This window comes from Chelonia mydas, chromosome 2 (assembly GCF_015237465.2).
Source record: "Chelonia mydas isolate rCheMyd1 chromosome 2, rCheMyd1.pri.v2, whole genome shotgun sequence".
Classification (NCBI taxonomy): domain Eukaryota; kingdom Metazoa; phylum Chordata; order Testudines; family Cheloniidae; genus Chelonia; species Chelonia mydas.
Genome location: NC_057850.1, coordinates 151,535,331 through 151,562,442, shown reverse-complemented (window position 1 = coordinate 151,562,442; position 27,112 = coordinate 151,535,331). Strand labels below are relative to the sequence as shown.

Sequence of the window (27,112 nt, the reverse complement as noted above, 5' to 3'; positions counted from 1 at the left end):
AGGGGATCCTGTCCATCTGTTCCCTGAGGAAGTCAAAGTCTGCTTTTCTGAAGTCCAGGGTCTGTGTTCTGCTGCTCTCCTCCTTTCTTCCTTGTGTCAGGTTCCTGAACTTGACCATCTCATGGTCCCTGCCTCCCAGGTTCCCATCCACTTTTGCTTCCCCTACTAATTCTTCCCGGTTTGTGAGCAGCAGGTCAAGAAGAGCTCTGCCCCTAGTTGGTTCCTCCAGCACTTGCACCAGGAAATTGTCTCCTACACTTTCCAAAAACTTCCTGGATTGTCTGTGCACTGCTGCATTGCTCTCCCAGCAGATATCAGGGTGATTCAAGTCTCCCATGAGAACCAGGGCCTGCAATCCAGTAACTTCCATGAGTTGCCTGAAGAAAGCCTCGTCCACCTCATCCCCCTGGTCTGGTGGTCTATAGCAGACTCCCACCATGACATCACCCTTGTTGCTCACACTTCTAAACTTAATCCAGAGACTCTCAGGTTTTTCTGCAGGTTCATACCGGAGCTCTGAGCAATCATACTGCTCTCTTACATACAATGCAACTCCCCCACCTTTTCTGCCCTGCCTGTCCTTCCTGAACAGTTTATATCCATCCGTGCCAGTACTCCAGTCATGTGAGTTATCCCACCAAGTCTCTGTTATTCCAATCACATCATAATTCCTTGACTGTGCCAGGACTTCCAGTTCTCCCTGCTTGTTTCCCAGGCTTCTTCCATTTGTGTATAGGCCCTTAAGATAACTCGCTGATCATCCCTTTTTCTCAGTATGAGGCAGGAGCCCTCCCTTCTTGCACTCTCCTGCTTGTGCTTCCTCCCAGTATCCCACTTCCCCACTTACCTCAGGCTTTGGTCTCCTTCCCCCGGTGAACCTAGTTTAAAGCCCTCCTCACTAGGTTAGCTAGCCTGCTTGCGAAGATGCTCTTCCCTCTCTGCATTAGGTGGAGCCTGTCTCTGCCTGGCACTCCTCTTTCTTGGAACACCATCCCATGGTCAAAGAATCCAAAGCCTTATCCAAATAGAAACCAAGATTCTTGAGTCTTGCTATTCCTCTGCTGGTAATGTGTGTGACCCATCCCCTTCTACGTGCTGGTCCACAAAGAGAATGATACCCAACCACTGCTTTCACTAACTCTGTTAGCTCAAGCGGCAGAGGTCTGTGTGCTGAATCTGTGTTCCAACCCTGTTGATGGCCCACATGCGTGACTGTGATGGGTTGGAGTAGGCCCAAAAGCTCCCTTGCTGGAGGCCTCAAGGTTCCACCATATCCATCCCAGGAAAGGAGCAGTGGAGAGGTCCTGCAAGTGGCCTAGAGTGGTTGCGAGGAAGCAATCAATCAGAGGGGCTGCTGGATTGGCCAGTCAGGGCCAGGAGCTGGAGCTGGCAAAGAAAGGACCGTGTGCCTGGTTGAAAGAGCAGCAGGATCAAAGACAGTCTGCTGGCTGGGACTGGGAGAGCGAGAGGCTTCTGGCTGCTAGGACTGAGCCTAAGACAGTTTTCTGGCAGGGACCAGGGGAGCATTGGGGGAGCTGCTGGCTGGCTGTAGGTACTGAGCCCAGGGAGGGCTGCAGAAAGATAGTGTCCCCAGGGAGGAAGCCCTGGAGATATGGGCCTATACCAGGGCTGGGACTACTTACTGAAAGTATGCAAACACACCCAGCCAGAAGGAGCGCTTGTGAGAGGTGGATGCTGACCACATTACAGTGACAATCTGATGCTATGTGATGAAATTTCTTGTTTTTCAGTTTGCTTTGTTTGAAAACCTACAGAATTACTTACACGTGCACGCACACAAACTATTTTAAAAGAACATTATTACACTGGCAAAGTCAAATACTCAAAAGTTAGGAAATGCCAGAATCAAGGCATTAAGAATTTGTGTATGCATTATGATACAGTCTTCAATTACATGACCACATACCGTTTTTTTTCCACAGAGCTATGTATATCATAAAAACAAGGCAGCATTTATAATTAGGCTGCCTTCTTTTTATGGGTGTTTGATTACATTTTTCTGAATGCCACTTTTGTTTAAAAACAAATAGGAAAAAAAAAACATTCAGAGCATGGGCAAGGTTGTATTTTCAGAGGATCCAGAGTTAAAAATGGGGAAAACATATTGAAAACACATCCTATGACTGTTAAATATCAGCAAAATTGTCTGAAATTAAATAGTGAGAGGAGTACAGCGGTCAGCCAAAGACTTTTCAGCTAACATTCTACCACTATGGTGGAAGGGGGCCATGGAGCAGCATGGCATCATTTTAAAAAAAAAAGTTAATCAGAATGATTTCAGTAACTATGTAACAAATATGCGTCCAGACCTGAATCCTGCCCTGACACAATGGCATGATTGTGATTCTATTTGCAGGGCAGAAGTCTGCACCCCCGGTGTACCATAAAGAAAACTTCCATGGGGACTCCCAGCACAGCTGGGCGCTGTAGATCTTTGGGAGTGGGGACAGAAATAGGACCAGAAGGCATGTGTGGTGCAAGGGCCACTGATACTTCTGTAGCCTTTAGGCTGGAGTAGTAGCAGCGCGCAGCCTGGGCAGGGAGAGGATTTCTCTCTCCTTGCCCTTACACAGTGCTTCAGATCCCAGCCTAACTCATCCAGTTCCTTGGGCTGGATGGGGGGGGGGGCAGGATCTAAGGCTAGATGAGTTATATGGCATCAATGATAATTGGTCCAGTTTTGCTCTTGGTTACACTAAGGTAAATTCCATTAAAGTGAATGAGCCAAATTAATCCCTGGTTTAACTTCACTGAAGTCAATACAGTTTACACCAGGGATGAATTTGACTTATTGGAGTTACTGAGCATTGACCACACCAGTGTACTTCAGAGCAGAATTGGATCCATAACAATTAAACTTGAGTTACACTATGATATGCAGTTTTTAATAAAGCAGTATTTAGTGTATCCCAAAATCTAATAACGCCTGTGACAGGGTACTGGGCAAAGGGTTGCAAATTCAGCCCTCTGCTGTGCCCGCTCCTCATTAGGGGAACAAATTAGAGCGGGTTGGAGGTAACTTGGCCCTAACTGGGGAGGTGGAGACAGCTGCTACCTAATTAGCCTGGGGCTACATAAAAGCCTCAGGGGATGGAAGCCAGCCAGGGGAGAGCAGGAGGAAAGGGAAAAGGCAGGGAATGGAAGCAGGGAGGTAGCTCTCCCCTCCCTCCTGCCTGCAAACGGTGAAGGGTTACTTGTATGGTGAAATAGTGGTGGGAACGAGCCTGAGAAAAAAGCGCACCAATGGTTACTAAACCCAGGGTCTCCGAGTGACTTTGTGAACCTAGCAGAGGCAGAAGCCAAGGGGAGTCCTGCCACACTCTGCTAGACACTTAAGTAATCAAACACTTTTCCTGTAGACTGTAGATCAAAGCACATGATATCTTAGAAAACCAGGGCAGTCCATATTGCTCTTCTTCCCCTATTTCTACATCGAGAGAGATCAGCCAACTAGTCTCTTGAACAATATGGTATTTGCTTTTTTTTTTTTTTTAATTTAAAGGCACAGTACTTGTGAGAAACTTTTATCATCTCCTCCGGGCAGATCCTGATCTTAAAACCATATTGTGCCTTAACAGCATAGGTGGTGAGTTTTAAAGGCCAGGGGAGGCTAAGCCCAGGGGCGGCCGCCAAATTGCCGCTGTGGGACACGGACTGCCGCCCCATTCTAATTGTTGCCCCAAGCACCTGCTTGGAAAGCTGGTGCCTGGAGCCGGCCCTGGCTAAGCCTCCCCAAACAGCTGCCAACCCACTACCTTTGAGAGTGCAGACACCTGGGCTATTGCCCCACCTGGGCTGTGCCCCAAAGTCCCACTCCCACTCTTCCCCGTGGCCCTGCCCTCGCTCTGCCCCTTCCCATCCCCGCTCCGCCCCCTTCCCCAGGGACTCCACCACCTGCTGAGTCGCTCCTCTCCTTCACCCTCACAGCAGAGAAGAGGAGCAAGGATGAGCGGCCAGTGGCGGGGGGGGGGGGGAGCTGAGTGGGAGCGGGGCTTGGGTTGGCGTGTGGGAGGAGCATGGGCAGGGCCTCGGGTGGGGGAGTCTAAGCAGGGGTGGGCCTTGGGGTGAAGCCACGGTCCAGGGCAGGCACCGGGGGAGCTTCTGATGCTCATGCCAGCCTCTCCAAATGCCCGAGCCATGCGCCACCCTTGCTTAACTGTATATAACATTTCTTCTTCATAAAATGTTCTCCAATCTTAAAGGCTGTTTATATGGTAGATGAATGCATTGACCATTCTTTATATATATAAAATTGCCTCTATCCATCACTAAATTCCATTTGCTTTTCCTGTTATGAATCTAACTCTGCATTTCACTGTACAGAGAAGTTTGAGTGTCTGTCAGACTTCATAATGAACATACAATTACTAGGTAATACTGAAAAAAAGTCAAGTGATTATAGGTATTACAGGTAGCAACATCTATCGTTAAGCTTCCTTGAAACTTCCCGTTATAAAACTCTGTTTTCAGTTGAGGGGCACATGGGCAGAAGTTAGGGGGAAGGAACAGGAATAGAGGAGGGGACAGGAGTCAGGGGCAGAGAGACTGGGGCAGGAGCTGAGGAGGAGGGGATAAGGACTGAAGGGTCTGTAACCATTGGAGAACACTTCCCTACAGAACCTGGAATTGAACCCAGGAGTCCTGAGACTCAAAAGGTCTTTGCTGTCTAGCAAATAGCGGTGAAACCTACTGGTAAAGTGTCTGTCTCCTTCCTCCCTCCCCAGTGGCTGGTTTACATATTCTTTGACAAACTGTTGTTGTTACCAGTTACTCCATTAGCTCGGGTGGCGGAAGACTGTGCTGTGGATCTAAACATCCTAACCCTGCTGATGACCCAAGTTGGGGATTATTGTGATTCCAGATGATGAAATTTGTTTTTCCAGCTTGCTTTTTAAACCATTTAGGAAATTACATCCCAAAAAATGATGAAAAGGTTGCAAAGTCAAGCCCTCAAAAATTAGGAAATGCCAGAGTAAAGTTGCATGTGTACCCTTAATTCAGCTCCCATATGATAGTCTTTAATTGCATGATTACGTGGTTTCATTACATCCTGTCAGTCTACGGTAATTCAGTCTGGTCAGTCTGGTTTTCCAAGGTGACGAGATACCTGACGGGGTTAGTAGTTTGTAGCTGTAGTTCACATTCGCCCTCCCGATCTTTTTTTTTTTTTTTTTCTATTAGTGTGAATTATTTGCACTTTGGCAGTGGCAGGAATAGGCCATTGCCAGAAGTTTGTGCAAAAGCTGGTAACACCATGCACACACACAAAGAAAACATCACAGAGCCCCAATCCTGCATTAAAGTTCATGTAAGCAGACCCTGACACTTGCGTGGAATTCCACTGAAGTTAACGGCTCAGTGCAGGTAACAGGTGTGTTTCTGTGCAGAGCCAGTTGCAGGATTAGGGACTCAAAAATGGTAACTGCATCACAAGAGTCAGAGAACACTGATGATGAGTTGTTTACCTTACAGATATCCAGGACAGTCGGAGCAGAAATTACCAGACACTGTACAACTATTTTGGACTCAAAGTTTCCCAAACTGGAAGCTAAAATGGATAATACATTGGGAGAAATAAGCACTGCAATAGCAGTATTAAGGGTGCTGGCTCAGAGATGAAAACAGATCACTACCCTGGAAGATTGGTCAAAAGAGACAGATAATCAGCAGAGTAAATAAGTGTTGCCTGACAAACTGCGAGACCTTGAGAACCATGACAGGAGGAAAAATCTAATCTAGATTGGACTTTGAGAAAGAATGGAAGGAAAGAAATCTGTATCCTCCTCCAAACAATGAATTCCTGCTGGGTTTAAAATGGAAGTGAAAAATGGCCACACTAAAAGTGAGTGGACACACAGAATTGGATTATTGCCCTCAGGGGAGATTGAGAGACTCAGAACAGCTATTTATATTCCATAGTCATGGAGACCACTAAAGAACCCGAAGCTGCAAGAAATCCCAAGGTCCTACAGGAAGGAGATAATAAGCTATTCATATTTACAAATTTCTCCATTGTCACCAGTGAAGGCCAGTGGAATTCACAGAGGTCGGGAGAATGCTTCACTGAAAACAATTTTAGATTCACTTTCCTCTACCTGGCAACTCTAAAAACAATCAGCATTGGTTAGACGTCCACCTTTAAACGTCCAACAGAAATTAAAGACATTCTCAGCAGTATTTCATATAGTTCATTGATGTGAACTATGCTGCTGCTATGTAAGAAGTAGATCTGTATATTCCCTATTGTATAGATTTTCTGTAAAATAACCTCCTGGCATATTGGATATTAACTTACAAAATTGGCTACTAATGCCATATAATTAATTTTTTTTAACCTCTTCCCCACTTGATTTGAAATTGTCTGTCTGATTTAACAGAAGCAGGAAGTTTAGGGAACTTAAAAAGTAAAGAGAACTCAATCGCTTGTGCTTGTTTTACTCTGCTGGAATGGAGATTCCCCAGACATGGTTTATCACATAATCTGTGTATTTACGTTTTGCCCTTCTGAACGTATACCATTGAGGATTGCTTCCCCTCCCCGTATGCCAAACATTTTACAGATATGGAGAGTCACTAAAAAAAAAAAAAATCAAACAAAATGTTCTCTTTCAGGCTATCAACACTATTTAATTCATTTCCCTGTAAAAAATATTTCATAAAAGAAAAACCCAGAGGACCATTCCCAACAGAGAAAATGATAGAGTATTGGAGAAAATTGTTTGTTATAGCATTTTTTAAAAAGAAATTACCTAACCAGTATATACACTTGATTAAAAAAGGCAAAAACTCTCATTATACTAATAATGCTAGAAAAAAAGAGAAACTATTTAAAGCAACATATACTTTTATAATAAATGACAATATTTAGTAAATAGTTATGAACAGTCTAGAATGTGTACATAGACTATACATCTCTCCATATCTTTAATACTTTTCACTTAGTTATACTCATCATATGCAAGAAACATAATGCAGAGATACCAAACTTGATGCACTCAATATGGCAAGCTGCATGATCCATTTATACTAGACGAAAAATCTCCCCATTATGGTGTATATTTTTAGGTAGTCTTTCCTCCGGGTAAAAAAAAAAGGTTACACAAACTTTTTTTTATTTCCTAATATGCATTAGTAAAGAAGGATTTTAAAAAGATATAACAACACTATCAATAATTCCTATTAGCTACTGCCAAAAAATATATTGCAGAACTGAGTGACTGACCCAGGCTCCTGTACAGTATCTGGCTCTTTTTAAAAGCAATATTAACCTGTGGATAGCAGGGAGAAGTACTACTGTCACACTACTGGTGGCAGCAACAGTGGGAAATCTAGAGGGTGGGAAAAGTAGTGTAGACAATCCCATAGGAGGGTGAACGAAGAGGGGGGATGTGCTCTCTCTAGCCCAATGTTGTATCATGGATCAAGGGGGATGTGGTCTCTAGACCACATGTGAAGGGTGAAAACAAAGTGAGAGTGAGTGTGTGGTTTGTAGTGGGAACATAGACTGAAAAGAAAATTAAGTCTCTGGCCTATAAGCTGGTGGATGTTTCTCTTGCCAGTGCGTGGAAAGTGGATGGGGGATAGTGATGGTCTTTGGCTATATTAAAAATGCAGGGTAGGCGAAATGGGCAAGGTAAACCTGCTAGCCTGTAAATGGAGTCTGGGGCAGATTTAAGGTGGTGGTGGTGGTGGTGATTGGAAGCGTATCTGTGAATTTCTGTTTTTTTCCAGCACATCGGTTATCCAAAAACTAATTATTAATGCCTGTTGATGTATAGTTGTTTTTAAGGTTTAGAATGCACAGCACTTAACTCTGTCTAAAGAACGTTTGACTGGGATTGTCCCTAACTTTCATTTAAGTGGAAAAAAATTACTTCTTTTGGTGTAAAATTATGTTCACATCCCAGCTCAGGTCTTCCCAAGCCCCCATCAGCTCCTTCCAGCCTAACCTCCACATGACACTTTTCAGACTCAGAATACTCATCCCCGGGGCGGGTCAGGGCCCTTCTCCCTCCTACCCTTTTCAAACCAGGACAAGCGAGTCCTTTTTTCAAAGTTTTATAACTCGGAACAAGTTTTATAACTCTGATTAACTTCCAACTTTTTTCAAATAATTTTTCTTTGGGGAGGGACCTACACATAAGAAACTGTGTGGAAAAAGCATTTTTCAGAAAGTTAGACGGGTGGGGCAAATTCACACTTATAATGGAAACTTAAAAACCCTTAGCTATGGAGTCACTATTATAAATACATACACATGTATTATAGACATGGATATAGACACAGACTCTGAACTTTATACTGTGGGTGTAAATCTTTATAAACAGGAATATTATAAATACAGGACATGCCAGAGATAAGAATGTGATTAGAAATTTCTCTGTGATGACCATACCACTTATAGTCCTGTTAACTTGGACATATATTGCAGTTGATGGGGGGGGGGGGGCTTCCTGTTTTGTTAATTGCTTTAAAACTTGCTTATTTATAGGTTGGCTAATCTTATCTGGTTGGAGAAGTGTTGAATACCATACAAAGATGTCTAGTTTTGGCTATACTGGATGGAAGGATGTTGGAGGTAATATTTTATTGGGTAAGGGAGTGGAGGTGGTGAGTGGTGGAAGGGAGAGGGTGTGGAGAAACTTTACTGATATGTGTTAGTGTATGTATGCTGTAGTTAGAGGCAAGAGTGGATAATGATAGCAATGGAAGGAGGTGCAGCAAAAGAGGGTCTCCGTTAATAAGGTAGGGAATAAGGTTAAGGAGTTTAAGGCAGTGGTCTGAAAGGAAAATCTAGAAGGAGTCAGATTTCAGTGTTGGAGCACTCATTGCAATGAGTCACTGAGAGAGCCTGAGAGCTGCCTTTGTTTCACTCGTGTCTGAACGTTGGAGGAGACAACAGACTCCAATTTTTAGTAACTTTTTCTTTTCAGAAGTAAAAATTCATGTTCTCCGAACATTTTTCCCACTTAAGGTCTTTCAACAAACTTTAAAAAAAAAATGCTCTCAAGGTAAGAGTGCTAACTTTTTACTTTTTTCTTGTATTTCTGCCTTTTAACTTTTAGTCTTATCTTTTTTCTTTTTTTTTTCTCCCTCTTCTTGGCAAATGTGCTCCAGGCATTGCTGGTGGCCCTGGAATTTGCTACTACTGCCCTGGGGTTCATTTCTCCCTGTTGTTTTAGCGGCTCAGGTCATAGAAGGTAAGAAACTCCCCAGATCACTTATTTAAACTGAGGTGAAGGGTTTCTTTTGAAAGCCACATTCCTAATATGGAAAGTAGTTGTGCATTTCAAATTTCTAATGTATTTGCTGACTGCTGTTCTCAGCTTCACTTGGAGAGGTTGCTGCTAGTTAAGAGCTATAATTGCCATTCATTCTGGAAGGGTGGGGGGCTAAAATACATCAGTTGGTCCCCAAAAGTAAGAGAGCATATGATGTGTTCTCTCGACATTATTTGAGAGTGCAATAAGAGAAAAAATAACTTCATGTGTTATATGGTGTATATAAACTACACTTGGATTTACAGAGATGCAGAAGGGTAGTAGGAAGCAGTTAGATGGGTATAGAGCTGTCATTCTGGTGTTAACAGGAGCAAGTGCTAAGTGTGGTGTGATCTCTAAGGCATTATGTGATGCTGCTTCTGGATGTTATGAATTTGTGCTCCAGAATGCCTGAGCACATTGTGCCTTTCAGATCTCTTCAGTTATTTTTGACTAGCATGCTGAAATGAAAATCTAACCGGTTTACTTTTGTGAATGAAAATCCCGCCCCCCTATAAATATAATGCATGCTTTGTAACATGGTCAATACCAGTCAATACCTTGCAGTTTGTACAGATGATATAACTTTCCAGCATATTTTAAAAGATACTGTATTGATTTAGAAGTTTACATACTATTGAAGAAAAAGCAAATAGAGATTGAAATGTTAGGTTTGCAGCACGGACGATAGTATACCTTAAAAAGAGTTTAGCTCCTTCTTCAAATGGAATTAATTGTGGATCTTAATTATGTAGGCAGCACCTAGATTCTATAGTTATGGGAGCATTAAAAAGGTACTGCATAGAAAAATACAGACTGGAGATAGAGATTTGAGTATTCTTCAAACCCCCCCCCCCCTTTTTTTTTTTTCTTTTTTTTCCTTTTCAACTGCGGCATGCTGCCCAATGTGTGGCAATGTCACAGCCAAAACTCCAGCTAGTTATTCCTTTCATTTCACTGGGAGGTATGCCACATGTCAGCAAATGCTAACTGCAAGATTTTTACATATTGGCCAAGTATGTTACATTGCTGGACTACATGTAATTTATGAATGCTACCGTTAGGAACAAGCTATGAGAAAGAGGGGCAAACATTACATGTATTTCATTTTCTGACCGTACAGAGTATGATGCATATACTATTTGGATCAAACTTGCAGCATCGTATGAAGATTTATTTCTCATGTAAAGCTAAATACAGCAATACAATGACGAAAATGTTTATCTTGGACTGGACAGTCAAATGAAGACCTATAGTACATAAAAACACAAGTAGAAACCCACATGTGGCCATAACTATATGGGTCATACATTGGTAATACTTCGAATAAGCATGAAGCTCTTGCAAGAGATCGATCTAGCACACAGATCTGCCACCAGAGACAGAGCAGTCAATGATATAAATTACATTCAGTCCTGTAAGATGCTGATTGTCTTCACCTACAACTGACTTGAATGTGAGTTCAGAGTGCTCAGTATCTTGGAGGTTTGAGCCCATAGATCTTTGACTAGTTATCTCATTTTTTTGCACATATATTTTTGTGCAAAACGGTAGGCTGATATAGACCAGTAGTTCAGCAAACTGGAAACTACTCTCCCATTAATGTGTAGAGTATTTTTGCAGGTAATTCAGTAATTATCCGGATAAATGCACATCTTCCCATGTGTGATTTTACTGCTTGTTTCTGAAGGGAGATTAGAGTTCTGTCAATTTTTAAGCTTTCTAACTAGCTGCTACTGCTGACACCATACCTGTGGTCAGTCAACCCAAGAAATATATTGGCCTGACTTTTTTGTTCTCTTTAATATTTCCATTTCCTAAACACTAATAAACTCTAAGCAGACTATGCCTACAAGTCTTTCATCATTATTAATTTCCAGGTTTCTCCTAGCCTTTGATTATCTGGGTATTGCTTCCTACTGCTACTTGGCTTCTCCTCTCTCTCCCCCCACCAGGCAGCCGTGGCTTACAGCTACAATTTGGCCCTGTCTCAAGTACTTTATTTTACAAGCTGCTGTATTATATCTTATTTCTTAGTGGTGATTTGTCACCCTGTAGCTGTAAATATGTATCTTTTCTTTGCTACAAATTACTCTGTATAAAGTGATTCTGCCCAAGGAGATGAAAGAAGGTAAAGCTTGGAAATATTGGCATTGCCTGCCCATCTACTGGAGGGCACTGAACTTTCAAATGAGTAATGTAGAGCCCAGTGCAGTGGGGCTACCAGTGATGGTGGGGCGAATGCTACTCCAGCTGAGTAAGGGTGACAGAATAAGCCCCATATAAGTATTCTTGTTAATCAGGGAAGACTTAGTAGATTATGAAAGTCTCCACATATTGTAAGCAAGATATGAAACATCGTTTGGTGGCATCAATAATTGGGAGGATAAATATGTCATCCTTCCATGATACTAGTAATTGGTCAGTCCTGCTACTTGTCTGTCCAGCCAGCCTGTGCCTGGACCTTATGCAGATACACAGGGGAAAGTGTAAGTTGCCTTCCCCATTTGCATGATCCATGGAAGGGCCAAGTAAAGTTGCAGCCTCTGGTCCAGATCCACAAAAAGACTTAAGATCCCAACCTCCCACATTAGGTGCCTAAGTTAAAAATTTAGGTGTCACTGAGCCTCAAAACCTCCACTTGGCTGCTTTCTAACCCTGTAGGTGCCTAGAATCACTCAGTGCCGATATTTTTTGCTGTAGAAGTCCCCTAGTCTAGATGCTTGTTTCTGCCTCCAGGCATGCACAGTGCTGCCTTAGACAGGAGTCCTGCTGCCTAACTCCCACTGAAGCCGCAGTGTGGTCCTCGAACCAGGTACAAATCGGCGTTCTCCCAGCTATCTCCCCAGCATGCCTAACTCCACACAAAATCAGGCTTTGAGCGTGCCTAACTCCAAACAAAATCATTGGGGGACAGCAGCAGCCTCCCATATAGCCTTTAGCCCTGTGTACTCACCCCCCGATAAGGAGAAGGGATTTGAACAGGGGTCTCTCGCCTCTCAGGTGAGTGGCCTAACCACTGAACTATAGATAGTCTGATGTGGGCTCTCTGTCTCTGCAGCTGAAGTTGTTCCACTGTGTATAGATAATTAAATTTGCATTGGGCCAAAGAGAGAGTGTGAGTGACTCTATAGTCCAGTTACCTTAGGGTACTGGTCAGGTGACCGGGACAAGGGAAGTCTAGCCTGGTGGTCAGAGCAGTCGTCGGGAACTAAGGACTAGGGTCAGAGCTGGAATCAGTCGTCAAAAGCTGGAGCCAAGGGTTAGACTGGAGGGCAGGAACTGGATACAAGAGCCAGATTAGCATCTGTAGTCAGAAGAAGCAGAGCTGGAGGTCAGGACCTGGGTCGAGCAGTGTATCAGGCAAGGTGGAGTTTAAGGTAGGTGCAGGATAGAGGCAAAGCTGGGGGCAAAGCAGGAGCAGCAGGACCAAGGTAACACAGGAGCAGTCCCAGTGGTGGGTATGAGCACCAAGCAGCCAGCAGAACTGCTGCTGCTGGCCCCTGCAGCCACTCAGGTGCTGTGGCTCATCAGACAGCCTGCTGCAGGCCAGCTGTACTGATGAGGTTGCCTGGAGACTAGCTCTGCTCCAGACCCTGATTCCTAGTAGCACCTTACCTGAGAGGTGGGAAACTCAAGTTCAAATCCCTGCTCATCAGATAGAGAGTGGAACTGAACCAGAATCTCTGCAATTGCAGGGGAGTTCCCTAAGCACTGGGTGAAAAATAATAAGGGAAGTGACCACCCCCTGGCCATTTGGTGTGGAGTCAAGTGTGCACTGGCACTGTTGCAAGAAACAACACAGGTGCCTGGCTCCAGGAATGGGGTTCCCAGCTGTGGATTCCAGGCTCTGGGTTCCAAACAGAGTTAGGATCTTCTCTCTAGCCTGGACCTCGGTGCCTAAATCCCAGTGAGGGGTGGGGCTTAGGACACACCCTTCTATTGGCTATCTTAGGTGGCTCCTTGCTTAGCATCCTGGCTTTTTTAGCTCCATTCTTGGGCACCTATCTCTCTCCATACATTATACCGAGAGCCTAGGCATCTAACGCAGGCTTCATAGATTCCACGGGGTGGCAAGGCACCTAAAATTTAGGCACTGCAATGCTAAGAATAAATCCACAAAATGCCTCTGTGGATTTGTGTCTCTGTTCTTTGGGTACTGCAGGAATGACTACCTTCCCCACCCACCCCCATGCTCCATCCCTGTGCCCCTTTAGGCTTATGTCACCTCAAAGTGGGTGGAGAGAAGATGAGGCCACGCCAGAGGGGGGAGTATGCTATACCCCACAAAGGGGTATAGCAGTGAGTATGCAGCCCATGTGTGCCCAGGAATTCCAGGAAGTATTCTGCCCTGCTAAGCCAGAAAGCCTGCAATGTTCTTCCTGACATGGTGGCCTGTATCCCCTTATTGTGGACTCTGCTTAAATGGCATAATCAAGTCCCTAATGATCAAGCAACTGTTTTTAACACAACAGCAAATCCAACTGCTCTGTTTTGTTGTCCAGCCAAAATACAGAATTAGTCGCTGTTATATACATTGCATTTCACAATTGCACAGTTTTCCACGTGACACATTGCCTTATTTTAATTTAGCAACAAGAGCATGTGGTTATAATACCTCCAGAGCTGTTTTCATTGTTCCAGGAGCTAAGGGTCAGTCAAAAGTGTTTTTTGACGGGTAGTGTAGATCGTTTCCCTGGATCATAACACAGAGTGTATGCAAGGCAGCTGAGTGTCTGATTAAACTTGGGATATTTGGCAGCTAGTTAAATAGATTAAATTGTTCACCAATTCATGGAAAAAAACCTCACCTCCAGTGAATGATTTATTTGGGGCTAGATTGTGCCACACAGACAAAACCCTGGTGCTCAGAGGCACCCCCTTCTGTATCACTCTGCTTGTTGGTACATGGGTGGGTCAACCATGGCCCTTCCCCCTCTTTGCCCCCGACAGGTGATATGCACCCAAGAGGGAGCAGAGTGGGAGAAATCCCTGCACTCCCCAGAGTGGGCTCATAAGGGGTGGGAAGATCCTTAGCCCTTTCCACTGCACCCTCCCACTGCATACCCTCAAAAGGGGCAGGCAGAATCTGGCCACTGAATGTTATGGAGCCTGTCTAATTGTGGAAACCTTTTTAATTACAATAGATGAAAATTGCATCAAATAGTACCTTATTCTGTTTGTACAGAGAGGTGTCAGAGCCTATTAAGGGGAAGTGATGGAGCTGATTTACTTACATTAGTGATTGTCATTTGAACTATTTAGGTGCACATTGTTAGAATTTCTTTCTCTAGTTGTGATACTTCCTCATGTTTGGCCATTTAATAATTAGGTCCCCTACCTTCTGTTTGATGTCAGTGCATGGCATTGGTTACTAAAGGCCTCATTGTGCAAGGTGCTGAGCACCTTCCACTGCTCTTAAAGTCAATAGGAGTTGAGGGTGCCAGTCATTCTCCAGGACTGTGATGTATTCCCGATTGTGGCATCAGATTTGGAATTGTAGAGTGTGAGTGCTGAAGCTGAGGCGGGGTGAAACTTGGAACGGTGGGAGCCTCTTTGATGATCATCTTGCTCTCAAAAAGTCCCATTCATTCTTCTAGATGTCAAAATATCTCAACGCTTATTAGTGTGGGTTGCAGTTCTTGACAGCCAGAGCAATGCTGTTGAACGTTTTCATACTTTGTTCCAAAAGAAGGTGGGCTTGTTTAAAGTATCTATGTGACTTGCAAACGTGGAACCATATACTGTATCTAAATATTTTAGGTCTGAGTCCTCTTACTTTTAAAGAGCTTTAAAGCTTTCCCATCAACATCTGGGTTCTATTATTAGCAAAGCTACCCAGTGCCGGGTCTGCTGTAAATAATATGCTCAGCAACAGTTCACAGAAAGTAAATATTTGTCTTTTTTCCTTGAATCTGTGTGTACAGAATGGCTGTCATTAGGTTGTTGACACAAACTTTGTGCTTAGTGGCCCCTTGGTTCTAATGAAACCGTTCCAAATTATTGACTCACATTGACTGTTGGCCACCTTCCTGGAATTCAGATATGTAGGCAGATTTGTATTTCTACTCACAATGTGCCAATGCAGTGGGTGTAGAAAAGAATGCACGTAAATAGTAATTATATGTGTGAAACAGGCTCATTATCCACCACTACGGTGATGGCAATGTTGACAGGAATGGTCTGTTCCTTTCAATTCTCTTCCAAGAAAGGAAACAATGACTACAGTAAAGCTTGACTGTACAGAGCACAATGTTTCGCAGATAATGCAGATGCCTCTAATCTTGTTACAGCTCCAAAGTGAACATTTGGACATTGTCAAATTGCACTGCAGTCTAAATTAAACAAGTCACTTCATATCTTTAAAATGTGTCTTCAGGGTGTTAGCAGCTGTGCAAGTTCTTAATATACAGTCTGTCCTGATTTCATAGCTGTTAAAATGCCTTCGTTATCAAAACAGAGCCAGTTTACTTAGAGAAAATTGATGAGGGTAATCTGTATAAATAGTTGAAGGATCTGGTAACACCTGTGGAACAAATTTGCTACCTCAGACTTGTCCTATCATTTGTTGTTCTAAATAGATTAGTGTACCTGGTGCTGCATTTTGTCCAATAGCTCTTCAGGACAATAACTGGCTATTTGGTAACTTGCTCAGCTGAGCAGCTAAAGGTTCCCAAGGCCTCTTGAGGGGAAACAAGTAGGGGTGCAAGTGTCTATAATTAGTATAGTGGCTGTGTTCATTTCCACTCGTCTCCACAGTTACCAGAATGGATACGCTTCGGATGGAAAGTCATTTTAATGTTCCAAGCTAAATTTCATGATTTTGTAAGTGATATCTTTATATGTATGCCACTAATGCTGCTTCAGTGAGTTGCTGTGCTAGAATAGATTGAAATCTTCATCGCAATGGACTGGCAGAGCTGCAGGCACTGCAACACAGGAAATGTCATTTAAGCAGCCTGAGTGGTGCAACATCCTTTGAGTGTTTAACTACATGTGCATCTGCTCATGCACTCATGAGTCTGTCAGGGCTTTACGCTAAAGCGAGGGTTCCCTTGTGAGGTGGAGATCCTCCGCAAGAAATACCTCCTGTATGCCAGCACTGACACTTTTACACCACATACCAAATGACAACTCCTCACTGCTCCTACCATGGATAAATTGGTAGAAACGTGCCTGTTATGGAGGAAAGGGAAGTACAGGCAAAGGATTTGCAAGAGGTATGAATTTGGCCCACTGTATTGCCGTGCTCTTCTGGCAAAACCAGAGGATCTCTTGAGGAGCCAGAATTCATGCATGAGAAAGGCACTGCCACAGGCCTGGTGTGCAAAGAAGGCACAAGGGAGCATGGGATCAGGAATCGTCTGTAAATCACAAATGAGGCCAAAACAGAAACTTTGGATTTGCTTCATGCAGTGACCCACCATTTGAAAGGATTGAATCCATGTTGTCAATAATATGGTCTGGCATGAGGCACAAAAACAAAGACTTTGTATATATGCGTTATGCCTGAGCTTAATGCAAAATAAGAGAGTGACACTGGTAGACCAGGTACCAGCTCATGCCAAAGCCCCAGGCCTCACTGAACACTTACAAATGCGTAGCTGGAAGAGCTCTGTGTGGCTGGAAAGCTTCTCTTTCTCACCAGCAGAAGTTGGTCCAATAAAAAAATATTACCTCACCCACTTTGTCTCTCTAATATCCTGGGACTGACACAGCTACAGTTACATTGCACATATGAGAAAGCCAGGCCAATTCCCTTGTGGATTAGTATAGATCAAAGAGATAGCTAAATGTATAAGAGTGTATTTGGTGTTTAAACTCCATGCAAACTAATGGGATGCTGCATGCATTGTTTTCACTTATCTGTATCCTGTTATAATGTAATTGCAAACATTTAATCAGTGCAGGGGACTGGACTAGATGACCTCTCAAGGTCCCTTCGAGTTCTATGATTTACATTGTATATACCCTGTTACTAAATAACCCATCAAATAAGAAAGAAGTTAGAATTTTAACAGGGAAGTGCTAATTCTTGCACATTTCAAAGCAAGAGGGTAATGATTGGAGATGAAAGACTCTAAACGCATTCCTTTCTCCATCCTCAAAGAAATAGCCTGTGTGAGTAGTGACACTGTCAACTTGTTTTCTGTGAGAAAAAGAAGCTAGAAGTATGGATGCAAAGAAAAATTCTTCATCTCTGGACAGTGTGGATTTAACAGAGCAGAATAACTGAATGAGAAGACAGAGATCCCCAGAGTTTTTCTGGGTAGCCCTGAGAGACTTTTGGGAAACTGACAGAACACTACATCTCTGCTACCATTTGGAATTGTAGACTGTGACTCACCCGTACATATAATTTTACCTGCTTTAACCTCTCAATAACACTCATTCTTTTTTTGTTAGCTAATAAACCTTTAGTTAGTTCACTGTAGAACTGGCTACCAGTGTTGTTGTCTTTGGTGTGAGATCTAGGATGCAAATCGACTTGGGTGAGTGACTGGTCTCTTGGGACTGGGTGTAACCTGGAATATTTTTGTGATTTTTGGTATAAGTGACCATTTATCACATAGCCCAGCTTGCCTGGGTGACCAGATAGACTGGAGTGTCTAAGGGGTCTGTCTGTGATTCCATTATAAGACTACTGCTGCAGTACTTGGGGAGTTCACATGTCGTACAGGGTTGGTGAAATCTAATTATAGAACATACCATCAGTTTGGGGTGTCTGCCCTGCTTTTGACAGTTTGCCCTGAGGCTGGTACTCATGGTTGTGAGCCACTCTGGATAGTGTGACAAAGAGTACCTGAATTAACACCATAAGAAGAAATATATTGTAGCCATCCTAATCGGTAAGCTTGAACAAGTGGGACAGTATAAGTGACTGGCCGGAAAAGGGGGTTGCCAAAAATGCATTGGGTTTGGCACAGGTAATCTCAGAGATCCTTCACCTGTGTTGTACTCTCTGAGCATATTTAATTGAGTAGTTCTGAGGTCTGCAGTCTATTGGCAAGAGAGTAGCTGTGGCTTCATCAGGACACACAGATGAAGGCAGACAGACACACCAGGATGGATTTAAATAGCAGGTTGCACCTTTGCTAATGTAACACTGAGGACTGGCGCTATAGGCCCAATCCACCTCTCACATAACAGCCATTCAGATATGTGGGGCGACATGGGCTCCCACCATATAACCAATACCTCAGGGTAGACCTTCCTCAGGCTACCCCTAGAACTCAGCTCACTTCTGAATCCTCTTCGCCTCCCACCCCACGAGGGGGTAGAGGGTGCCAAGGGAGTACCTTGGTCTGCAAGGTTTTCAGGTCTCCCCTTCTTACAGGAACAGGGTTCATCAGTGAAATCTTGGGTCTCATTTACATCTGGGAGCTGGGCCTTTTTAGCCTTTATCTGCACTGGATTCTTGCTGCAAGTTGCAACGCAATGAACTAAAGTTCCTGTATATTTCTAGTATTATACTTCCAAGCCGTGCCCCTTTCAACTTCACTGTACCTCCACGATGCTGTGAGGAAGGTGAGAAAACCCACCAGGTCTCTGCCAGTTGGTCTAGGGGAAAAAATTCCTTCCAGACGCCCAAATAGACAATTAGTCAGACCCACAGTGCCCTGAAAAAAAACAGCTCCTACACTACAACTACAATGAGGAGGGGGCAGGGGAGCTAAAGAGAATAGGAGGTCCCTAAAGTGTGGGGAAAGGTTTAAATTAATGGGAGAGTGAAAGGCAGGGGGCGGGAATCAATCCTTGTTTGCTCCCAGCTGGCCAATGGGAGCCAGAGAGCCAGAGAAGGAGGGGCCCAGGCTGGGCATCTTCAGGCAGGCTCTCTCCTCCTCACCTCTGGGCAGCTGTTCAACTCTGCTGCCCTCCCAGCCCTACCCCGCCCCGTAAAGCAAGGAAGCATTCTTCACCTTGTGAGCGCCAAGGAGCAGTAATGAGTGGGCTTCTGAGTGAGGATCATGCTAAATACGATGGCAGCCAGAGAAGCCCACATAGACTCCACCACTGAAACCATTGAAATGGAATTTTAGTGAGGCTAGAATCCTTGGAAAGAGAGAGAGGCACTTTTCCCATCTTGTTATAATTCTGTGGTATGGTCAATTCTACCTAAAATATAATCAGCTTGGATAAAAATTAGTCAGCAGGTCCAAAATCCTTTGACTAGGATGTGAGTCATTTGCACTTTATTTATTTATTCGTTTGCTTGCAGCATAAAACATCTTAATACAACTTTTCCAGTGTTCTTGGCAGAGTTCACAGGAAGACCTTTATCTTGTGAGCTTTTTCCGGCTGCATTAGAACAACAAAAGTCCCTGGCTGTGCATTACTCTAATCCAGGCTGTTTAATACCAAGTTTGTGTTTTGGTCCCTGGTTCAGTGTTTACTAAAATGTGTATTGTAACACATTTGTAAATATATTGTAACACCGTCAATGACTCCTCCAATAGACACTGATGCCCATTGATGTACGAGCATGCTAACGTACGGTTTAAGTTGCGTCTTTTCACATATTAGTGTATACATCTCCATGAGATTTAAAAACTCGTTTAATTAAGACATTGGCACACACAGCTTTAAAAAAGAGTGTTCTAATCTCTGTAGTCTGTATGTTTGGAGTCCAGATCCTCAACAGTATGATTTCAATGGGGTTTAGGTGCCTAAATACCTTTATGGATCTGGGCCAGGATGACTATTCAAGATTTTTTTTTTTTAAATTCAAAGCAGCATACCTCTTCCTGCCATAAACATTCTGGAAGCAAAATATTCATGTTTTGATTCAATTTACATAGTAAGGCTTTACTTTTTATATCTAGCTACATAACTATAACATAGAAAAAGTAAGACTCTTTATTTTGGGTTATTTTGTAAGATAAATAACACTTAAACTCTGACTCACATTCAATGGAACTTCAGCAAATTCACAGTTAAAGGATTTGTTTTCTCCACCCACTGTTTGCAGCATTAGTATTGCCAAATGCTTGTACTAGTTTTCTCCAGCTCTCCAGGCTCATCAAATATACTGTGGAGGACTGAGCAGGGGACACAAGTTCCTGCCAAGTGCTCCAGAGCCTGTAGGCTTTTTGGGGGGAGGGATAGCTCAGTGGTTTGAGCATTGGCCTGCTAAACCTAGGGTTGTGAGTTCAATCCTTGAGGGGGTCATTTAGGGATCTGGGGCAACTATGGGGGATTGGTCCTGCTTTGAGCAGGAGGTTGGACTAGATGACCTCCTGAGGTCCCTTCCAACCCTGATATTCTATGATTCTAAGATATATTCAGTAATGCTGAACTCTAATCATTTCCGAGAGGATTCTTACAAATCACTCAATGCTTTAATGTGAGAGTAGGGAAAACCGACTCAGTAATGGACAAGCACTGAGCAAGTGCATATTTGTGACTCAAAAAGCAATCTTTGGCCTATTAAAGCAATTGACAGAATCCCTTAAAGTGAAATCAGGTTAAATGTTTTAAAATACTTAAGCAAATTTTATTTTAAAAATTATTAATTCCTTGCAAGTGCCTTAGTGATCCTTGTCCATTGGCTGTGTTTGTTGATCTGGAAAAGTCACTGATTTCTTAAGAGAGAGAATCAACAAACAGTACTGATCCTCAGAGAAATTAATTACAGAGGGCCATCTATTATGCTGTATGCATAAAATCACACCGAATATCTGGGAGCAGGAAATTCCATGAGTTAAAACCCACAGACTTTCCTTCAGATTCCCCTGTCAGGAGGTGATCTCCTTAATCCTCATGCAGAGTTGATAAGAACCATACTGCTGCTCTACTGGGGACCCAGATCATCCAAACCCAGGTAGGGAACAGTAAGAATATCCTTTTAAGGGTCTTATAGTGGAATTGTTGCATCCCTGGTAACTTCCTATGCTGGAATGTGGAAAAGTCAGAGAGATTACTTAAAACAAATTGGAGGAAAAACAGAGTTCTGATTAAGGATGAATGGATTCGTTCTGCGTACTTTTTGAAGGGCTCACACAGCATGGGTATCAAAGTTTGACTCTGACACAAAATCCAGTATTATTTGGTTCCCATTCTGGCAGAGCTACCTGCGGGGGGATGTGCAAAAGAGGCAGTTTGCCCTGTCTCCATGGTAATTGTTTTGGAAGGACATGGGGGGGAAGGATTGAAAAGGGAGAAGAAAGAGGGTACATATGCATGGCTGTTAAGGGAATGTCTGTCATTAGATGAATTTTGAATTACAATCTGATAACTGCAAAACTTGGGCTCAGCCTGGTCTCCGGAGCTAATGAAGTGCCTTCCATTCAGTCAGCAGGCTCTCTGAGTTTGAAAAGTGCAATGTACATGAGATACCTCAGATGGTTCATTCTGGCCTTTGAAGATAAGGGCTGTGAATTGTCCCTGGGATCAGTTAGGCAATCAGTGCAGAGGATGGAATATTGGCATGATATTGCTCCTGTCTGTTCATTCTGCATAGCTGGCAGGCTGACACACATTGGAGTTGCAGGAAAATACCCTGGGGCCTTGTACGGTTAACGCTCCACTGCCTGTTGGCTGGATAGGAAGTACTTAATCAGATTCAGCCATGTAATCACCTTCTTACCAGCAGCTTTATCCTTAGAAAAAAGAAAAGGAGTACTTGTGGCACCTTAGAGACTAACCAATTTATATGAGCATAAGCTTTCGTGAGCTACAGCTCACTTCATCGGATGCATACTGTGGAAAATACAGAAGATGTTTTTATACACACAGACCATGAAAAAATGGGTGTTTATCACTACAAAAGGTTTTCTCTCCCCCCACCCCACTCTCCTGCTGGTAACAGCTTATCTAAAGTGATCACTCTCCTTACAATGTGTATGATAATCAAGGTGGGCCATTTCCAGCACAAATCCAGGGTTTAACAAGAACGTCTGAGGAACAGTGGGGGGGGAGGAATAAACACGGGGAAATAGGTTACTTTTTATAATGAATCAACCATTCCCAGTCTCTATTCAAGCCTAAGTTAATTGCATCCAATTTGCAAATTAATTCCAATTCAGCAGTCTCTCGTTGGAGTCTGTTTTTGAAGTTTTTTTGTTGAAGGATAGTCACTTTGAGATCAGAAATCGAGTGACCAGAGAGATTGAAGTGTTCTCCGACTGGTTTATGAATGTTATAATTCTTGTCTGTGTGTATAAAAACATCTTCTGTATTTTCCACAGTATGCATCCGATGAAGTGAGCTGTAGCTCATGAAAGCTTATGCTCAAATAAATTGGTTAGTCTCTAAGGTGCCACAAGTACTCCTTTTCTTTTTGCGAATAGAGCCTAACACAGCTGTTACTCTGAAATTTAGCCTTAGAGTTCTCTTTTTCTGGACAGGTCTGTAAGCACGTGATCCTGCTCATTTTATGCCATACCCCTATGCTGCCTTTTCACATACATACACACAGAATGGGAGAATGTACTTGTCAAAACCCATTGCCCTCTTGATTCAGTTTTAACACATCCTTCCCCTAGAACTGCAGACTCAGACATTGCAGAACTGGCAAGGGATTGGATATCACATCTACATTTAGGATGGAATGCCGCAGAAAATGAAGATAAACCCCTGTAGATCCCAGGCCATATACTGGTGTATCAGCTGCTGCCACCCATTCCCCAGCCTCCCACTCCCAAAGCATTGGCAACATAGTTCCAGGGTTTTCTGCATTTGGCTTCTCCTCTCCATTCAATTCACTCTTGATAGGATCACAGAGTGGTAGGTAATGGTGCTCAGAGTAGCACTAATTTACAGTCCTATTTTGGCATAGTTTACAGTGAATTGCAAGATACTTATGTTCCAGAAGTAGAACATTTCCTGATTTTTTTTTTCTTTGCTCTTTTGCCAAACCAAATACCTCCTTCTGCTGCATTAGTGGCTCTGATGGGTAAATTCTGCAGAGGGGCCAGTGGTGCCATGGGGTCACCTGTGAATAGCCTAGGCCCACCACATTTTACGACCATCTTACTCTTGGCACACCAACTAATGTAAGGAGAACAGAACACACTTAGAACTCAGTTTCTTTTTCATTGCCAGCTATGTGTATGTTAATGAAACTCAGGAGGAAAGAACCCAGTCGAATTTGTCAACAACTCCAAGCAATGCTTCAAACATCCTTGTATGCGGTGGCTGTGTTGTGATAGTTTTCTGAAGAGCTGCAACTGTAGTTTGCTGCAAAAACTATTCCAGAACCATGGTTTGTCTAGCTGTTCTGGTGTGACTCATTTCTGGTGATGTAATTCTGATAATTTCAAATGACTGAACCCAGATTCAATGGAGGTCTTGTTCCACAAACGGAAAGTATCCCCATAAAATTGAGAACAGTCTTAGCAAACTATAAACACCACATGGCTGGACTATTTTTTTTCTTTTTTCCTCTAATAATGACAAACTAAGTACCTGGCCTGTCTTGTAGAGAGATGTTTGTGCAAGACTATAATTGAAAGAGGTTTCCTCATAAGCGACAATATAATGAATGTAGGATTTTTGAGATGTGCCCTGGAAGCAGGGGTTGAGAACACACTGTAGCTGTGTCCAACAGTTCACCGCAGATGCTCTCTAGTTTGTTTTTAATAAATGTTTTATTCATTTCTCACTCACTGCTTTGTTGTTTAATGAACCCCAAGATTATTAATCTCCTGTGCAGGAAATTGTGGGGTGAGATGTTGGTGAGTCCCTGACATTTAAAAACAAAAGCCTCACAAAGTTCTGATGCCCTAATCCAAGCCCCTTGGTTACTTCTTCTTCTCAGATTTGATAAATGTTGCTAGGTACAACTGAGGTTTTCAAAATCAAGAAAAGGAAGTATAAGGGAAGTTGCCTTGTGATTATTCCAAATTATAATTGCTTACGATGCAGTGTTTGGGGGGAAAAAAAGCCAGTTAAAACAGTTCAAGAATAATGGAAAAAGGAATTAATAGTAGGGATGGGTCAAGAATACCATTTTTGGATTCGACTGGGTAATTGTAGGTTTCAGTGCCATCGCATACTTAATAGATTTTATATTACTGGTGTAGGAGTGCCCTGCATCCAGGGCCAGGTAGCAGATGACAGACTGCATTAGGAGGAAATGGATGGGAGAAATCTGGGCTTTGGAAGTGTGTAGTGGGAAAGACCTGGTGGGAAGACTTTGGGGCTAGGCTGGGATTGCAAGAGGCAGGCCCTAGCAGGTGGTTGTGGGTGGGGAATTTGGGGGTTGGAGTGGAAGGGGTAGGCTGGGCAGCAGCAAGGATGTGTGTCTGCCTAGGTAGGCAGGCCAGGCCTACTGTATTCTTCTCTTCTTGCCACACACACAGCCCTCTGCTGGGCTGATGTTGGTGGGGTGCCAGAACAGTAGTTCTTGGCATTAACAATCATTGCGATAAGTGAGGCAGTTCACACTTCTCAGAGGTATTATTTCAGGCTGTCAGCAGACTCAGGATGAGGTTGTTGCATAAGTCAGGTCAGGTTGTCAAACTTTTCTTGGGGGGCTAGAAGCTATCAGAGATTCTGCCATAATCACAGGACTCCAGGAGCTGTGGCCCTAGCTATAATATGGCAGCTACTTCTGAAGGAGAAAGCAACAGGAGGTGGTGGTCCAAAAAAAGCCCAGAATTTGTAACATGCAGAATAATGACCAACTACTGTACAGTAAAGCCAGTTCCTGCTCTTCCCCAAAATGTCATGTGATATTGTATGCCCACACAGAGTAGACCAGATGGCAGTTTGTAAAGTGTCATCTCAAAGACAGACACACACACACACACATCCACCTGGAACTCAGTTTGTCAAAGGATGAGAGGTCAAATCAACACTACCGTCTAACTACTCCAAACCTAACGATCATAGACCACAAGATATGTACTGTTTCAGAGTAGCAGCCGTGTTAGTCTGTATCCGCAAAAAGAAAAGGAGGACTTGTAGCACCTTGGAGACTAACAAATTTATTGGAGCATAAGCTTTCGTGAGCTACAGCTCACTTCATCGGATGCATTCAGTGGAAAATACAGTAGGGAGATTTATATACACAGAGAACATGAAACAAAGGGTGTTACCATACACACTGTAATGAGAGTGATCAGGTAAGGTGAGCTATTACCAGCAGGAGAGTGGAGGGGAAACCTTTTGTAGTGATAATCAAGGTGGGCCATTTCCAGCAGTTGATAAGAATGTCTGAGGAACAGTGGGGGGGCGGAGGGGGGAATAAACATGGGGAAATAGTTTTACTTTGTGTAATTACCCATACACTCCCAGTCTTTATTCAATCCTAAGTTAATTGTATCCAGTTCGCAAATTAATTCCAATTCAGCAGTCTCTCGTTGGAGTCTGTTTTTGAAGTTTTTTTGTTGAAGAATTGCCACTTTTAGGTCTGTAATCGAGTGACCAAAGAGATTGAAGTGTTCTCTGACTGGTTTTTGAATGTTAATTCTTGACGTCTGATTTGTGTCCATTTATTCTTTTACGTAGAGACTGTCCAGTTTGGCCAATGTACATGGCAGAGGGGCATTGCTGGCACACTGCAATTGCTGCACACTTGCCCGACCAGGGGTATTCTATCTGCTACCCAAGATCCATAAACCTGGAAATCCTGGACGCCCCATCATCTCAGGCATTGGCACCCTGACAGCAGGATTGTCTGGCTATGTAGACTCCCTCCTCAGGCCCTACGCTACCAGCACTCCCAGCTATCTTCGAGACACCACTGACTTCCTGAGGAAACTATAATCCATCGGTGATCTTCCTGAAAACACCATCCTAGCCCCTATGGATGTAGAAGCCCTCTACACCAACATTCCATACAAAGATGGACTACAAGCCGTCAGGAACAGTATCCCCGATAATGTCACGGCAAACCTGGTGGCTGAACTTTGTGACTTTCTCCTCACCCATAACTATTTCACATCTGGGGACAATGTATACCTTCAAATCAGCGGCACTGCTATGGGTACCTGCATGGCCCCACAGTATGCCAACATTTTTATGGCTGACTTAGAACAACGCTTCCTCAGCTCTCGTCCCCTAATGTCCCTACTCTACTTGCGCTACATTGATGACATCTTCATCATCTGGACCCATGGAAAAGAAGCCCTTGAGGAATTCCACCATGATTTCAACAATTTCCATCCCACCATCAACCTCCGCATGGACCAGTCCACACGAGAGATCCACTTCCTGGACACTAAGGCGCTAATAAGCAATGGTCACATAAACACCACCCTATACCGGAAACCTACTGACCGCTATGCCTATCTACATGCCTCCAGCTTTCATCCAGACCACACCACACGATCCATTGTCTACATCCAAGCTCTACGATACAACTGCATTTGCTCCAACCCCTCAGACAGAGACAAACACCTACAAGATCTCTATTAAGCGTTCTTACAACTACAGTACCCATCTCCTGAAGTGAAGAAACAGATTGACAGAGCCAGAAGAGTACCCAGAAGTTACCTACTACAGGACAGGCCCAACAAAGAAAATAACAGAACGCCACTAGCCATCACCTTTAGCCCCCAACTAAAACCTCTCCAACGCATCATCAAGGATCTATAACCTATCCTGAAGGATGACCCATCACTCTCACAGATCCTGGGAGACAGGCCAGTCTTTGCTTAGAGACAGCCCCCCAACCTGAAGCAAATACTCACCAGCAACCACACAACAGAACCACTAACCCAGGAACCTATCGTTGCAACAAAGCCCGTTGCCAACTGTGTCCACATATCTATTCAGGGGACACCATCATAGGGCCTAATCACATCAGCCACACTATCAGAGGCTCGTTCATTTGCACATCTACCAATGTGATATATGCCATCGTGTGCCAGCAATGCCCCTCTGCC

The 27,112-nt window shown here is 43.5% G+C and overlaps 1 protein-coding gene across 5 annotated transcripts in view; it reads left to right on the top strand.

The window, feature by feature from the left end:
* The first annotated feature begins 8,514 nt into the window (after window positions 1-8,514).
* The window catches only part of COL15A1 (collagen type XV alpha 1 chain), a 275,000-nt gene continuing 256,402 nt past the window's right edge, over window positions 8,515-27,112 (top strand). For 2 of the 5 annotated variants that reach the window (XM_043540354.1, XM_043540352.1), the window contains exons 1-2: window positions 8,676-9,032; window positions 9,139-9,221. In XM_043540354.1, the coding sequence (XP_043396289.1) occupies window positions 9,022-9,032; window positions 9,139-9,221 (94 nt within the window). In that variant the 5' untranslated portion in view covers window positions 8,676-9,021. Of the gene's footprint in view, window positions 8,600-8,654; window positions 9,033-9,138; window positions 9,222-27,112 lie in introns of those variants that run through there. The other 3 variants (XM_043540351.1, XM_037889859.2, XM_043540353.1) reach the window with 3 other exon arrangements.